General features: G+C 49.0%; 1 protein-coding gene across 1 annotated transcript; it reads left to right on the plus strand.

Annotated features, from left to right (window-relative positions):
• Nucleotides 1-660: 660 nt before the first annotated feature.
• Nucleotides 661-3,048, plus strand: JUN (Jun proto-oncogene, AP-1 transcription factor subunit). Its single transcript, XM_088447829.1, is given in 10 exon segments — nucleotides 661-739; nucleotides 1,427-1,541; nucleotides 1,544-1,746; nucleotides 1,748-1,796; nucleotides 1,799-1,849; nucleotides 1,852-1,934; nucleotides 1,936-1,968; nucleotides 1,970-2,071; nucleotides 2,073-2,232; nucleotides 2,235-3,048. Coding segments are annotated over 9 exon segments (936 nt in total). The 5' UTR covers nucleotides 661-739; nucleotides 1,427-1,498; the 3' UTR covers nucleotides 2,447-3,048.
• Nucleotides 3,049-4,016: the final 968 nt, after the last annotated feature.

A 4,016-nucleotide genomic window follows, 5' to 3' on the forward strand; every position in this document is an offset into this window, starting at 1 on the left:
CAGGCTAAGACCACCTCCTGATCACTCCTGCAAACACAACACACTATTTGTATACTACTCCAACACCACTTTCTAACCCATCCACTTCACTTGTGCTGAGCTGTCAATCATAGCACGGGCTGAGCTGTCAATTATAGGATGAGCTGTCAATCACAGCTGAGCTGTCACAGGATGAGCTGAGCTGTCAATCACAGCATGGGCTGAGCTGTCAATCACAGCATGGGCCGAGCTATCAATCACGGTCAGGAGGTGGTGCAGCAGCTTTGGCCTGTTCCCCGGATAATCCCGTTTGCACGCCCTGTGACGCTGATCCCCGCAGGCCAGGGCCCTCGATGCTCCCGGAGGCCGGTCCCGGTTGTGTGTAGATGGCGGGAACACACCTTATTATCATCAGACGTGCCGCGTCCCGGCCGGAGACCGCTACACCTCCTCCTCCTCCTCCACCAGCGAGCACCGTGACGTCAGCCCACAATGCCCCGCGCCCGGGTGACCGGCAGCAGCAGCATTACCTCATCCCATGAGCCTCCGCGGCGAGTGAGAAACTTCAGGGGCGGTCGCCATGGCGACCCGCGTGGCCCCGCCCACCCCGCGCCGCAGCCAATGGCAGCCCGCGGGGGTGACATCATGTCTATTTTTAGTGGGTGACCGCTCGCAGATAAGAGTTAGCTCCACGCTGCCCGAGCTCACAGTGCAAGTGTGACAGCCCGGGACCTGCCAGCGCCCCTCCGGCTCACACAGAGTAAGTACTCACAGCCGGGGCAGGCAGCTGGATTCAGGGGGGACTGGGCTGGGGTAGGGACTGCTGGGGCTGGGCTGTAGGGTCATGGACTGCTGGGACTGGGGTATGGTAGGGACATGGACTGCTGGGGTAGGGTAGGGACAAGGACTGCTGGGGTAGGGTAGGGACATGGACTGCTGGGGTAGGGACATGGACTGCTGGGGTAGGGTAGGGACATGGACTGTTGGGGCTGGGGTAGGGTAGGGACAAGGACTGCTGGGGTAGGGACGTAAACTGCTGGGACTGGGCTGGGGTAGGTACATGGGCTGCTGGGACTGGGCTGGAGTCAGAGTGGGGTTCTGGAAAAGTTCACAAAGTATAACCAAAGTAAGAAACTTTTATCCTCCAAGTTCTCTCCAACTTCCAGCTGCTTTATGGGAGTTTACAGGTTAAATCTTAGTAATGGGAGAAGTTTTCTGCCTGTATAGCGGGAGGGATAGCTGTTCCCAGCTTTAACGTACCCCTATACATAACGCATGCAGAGCTGTCCTGGGAAGTAGTACTGAACCTGTTGGGAGTGATGTCTTGCAGGATGAATGATATGATCATTATAGAATGACAGGTAATGAGGCAGGAGCAGAGAGGGACTGGGGGGGGAGAGACGCTGCTGCAGGATCACTCACTGACTTGTTTACTTTGTATCTGCAGGACACGTTTTTGCAGACCCCAGTGACTGCCGGACACCAACATCCTGTTCCCAGTGTCTCGATTACTGTGTGTATGACTGCTAGGATGGAGACTACTTTCTACGACGATGCTCTGAGCGTGGCTTCGCCCAGCCCGAGGCTGCCGGCTATGGATACAACCCCAAAGTGTTGAAACAGAGCATGACCCTGAACCTGTCCAACCCCTCCAGCGCCATCAAACCTCACCTGAGGAACAAAGCTGCTGACCTGCTGACGTCTCCGGATGTTGGACTCCTCAAACTACTGGCCTCCCCTGAGCTGGAGAGGCTTATTATCCAGTCCCAGCAATGGGATGATCACCACCACCCCTACACCGACCCAGTTCCTCTGCCCAAAAATGTTACAGACGAGCAGGAGGGCTTTGCGGAGGGGTTTGTGAGGGCACTGGCGAGCTGCATAACCAGAACAACCTGCCAAATGTCCCCCTCTGCCCCCAGCCCCCTGCCACCACAGGACTAACACCTGTTTCTTTCTATAGCTGGTAGCACTGGCTTCAGCAACACTTTTGCACAGCGAGCCCCCTGTTTATGCCAATCTGAACAATTTTAACCCCACTACGATCACCACAACTCCTGCCTTCAACAGTAACCCCATGGGGTTTGCGTCACCCCATCACAACCAGCCCCCCAATCCCGGACCAGCACCCCAGGCTGCAAGCTCTGAAAGAAGAGCCTCAGACTGTCCCCGAAATGCCCGGGGAGAGTCCTCCGCTCTCCCCCATCGACATGGAGTCCCAGGAGAGGATAAAAGCCGAGAGGAAGCGCATGAGGACAGGATCGCAGCCTCTAAGTGCAGGAAGAGGAAGCTGGAACGCATCGCCCGCTTGGAAGACAAAGTTAAGAACTTAAAGTCCCAGAACTCTGAACTGGCATCCACAGCCAACATGCTCCGAGAACAGGTAGCCCAGCTGAAACAGAAAGTGATGAACCACGTGAATAGCGGCTGCCAGCTCATGTTAACGCAGCAGTTGCAAACATTCTGAGCGGGCTGGCTGAAGGGGAGAAACAAAAAAAAATAAAAAGAAGCAAGGTTGAGCGTACAGAGGAAATGTGAAACCATTTCAGGTCGAAACTCCTGGTTGGCAAAAAAAATTAATAAAAACAAAAAATAGGCATCCGCGATCTGACTGTTGAGTGCGCGAAGGAGCCTGCCAAGCCTTCCGTCGGAGCAAGTGGTGGTAGGGCAGCCAGCGGTGTCGATGACACGGTCTGAGACCACCAGATCTGTGTGTAACATTGACCCAGAACCGCATGGACCCTTGACTCAATGATCATTCAGTATTAAGGTTAAACTGCTATAAAGACTGTACGGATTGTGGAGCTGGCACACAGAGGGGAGGTTGTGGGCGGGAGGAATCCGCCTATACGGCAAACTCTGCTCGTCCTGTACATAACTGTGTATGTGTACATATCTTGTCTTTTATATTGTAAAGACTGACGTGAGTTGGCAACAACAGCTACGGGCTTTTTGTAAGTCTATTTATGTTGGGTTGGTAAACCCATTATTGTCTGTAAATAAGAGATTTTTTTTTTTGTTCGGACTCTTATGAGTTTAACATTTGTAATAAAGTATATAATTTTTCTATGTGGGTTTTTTTTTTTTTTTTTTTGTTTCGGAGAATGATTCCACATTGTTCGATTGCTATTTAAGAAGATTTTAAAGATCTGAATGTTTTTAGTGTTTTTTTTTTTTATTTATATTGAATTTTTTTTTTTTTTTTTACACTGCAATAAAAATGCATGATAAAGTATTTGATGTCTATGGCTTTTATATCGTAAAGTCTTACAGTATACCACATGCTGAATTCCCGGCTGCGTTCAAGTTAATGGCGCAGAGTTGCTTTAAGGGAGTTTACAAAGTTTTTGAAGCCAGTCCGATACAAGCTTTTTTTTGTTTTTGTAATATATAAAAGTTACACATTCTGGGCATAATGTATTTTATATCTCATCCGGCAAGAAAAACTATCTTTTTGAAACTTCCGTCACTGCTGCTGAAGTTGGGAGGTTAGAAAGTTACACAGGATTTGTTTATTTTGAGAGTGCTACAATTGCACCTGTCAATCCTCGGGGCTAATGTTGCTGCTTATGTGAGTCTATTGTGAAATATAAGCTTGTAGCCGCTGAGCAGACTAAACATTTATATTCCCACGGTGCACACATTTATTAAGCTTGTCTTCCTAAACGTATCTTGTATATACATCCACTTTATCCTTTCATTATTGGACTTCAATGCATTGTCTCTATAACGCGTACGTATGGATGGTATCCTAAAATACATACCGTGTGTTCGTCACTCTTGACAAAATAAATGCAAAAATATCAATGAAATTGAATGCAAACATGAGAAATGTCACTGTGCAAAATGCTGATACTGTATGAGTCTGCACATAGTAAATTAAACCTCGCTCTCTTGCCGGAATTCGATAATCTAAGATTTATTAACTTCCCCCTAATCCTTTCTACAATCACTGCAGATTTGAAAACAAGTTTTCTGTGTCTGTTGCATGTCTGTGGCTCCTACACTCTTAAAGGGACCTGACGCTGAAAATCGAC

Source organism: Taudactylus pleione, unplaced genomic scaffold (assembly GCF_031769625.1).
Source record: "Taudactylus pleione unplaced genomic scaffold, aTauple2 ptg000442l, whole genome shotgun sequence".
In the NCBI taxonomy this organism is placed as follows: Eukaryota; Metazoa; Chordata; class Amphibia; order Anura; family Myobatrachidae; genus Taudactylus; species Taudactylus pleione.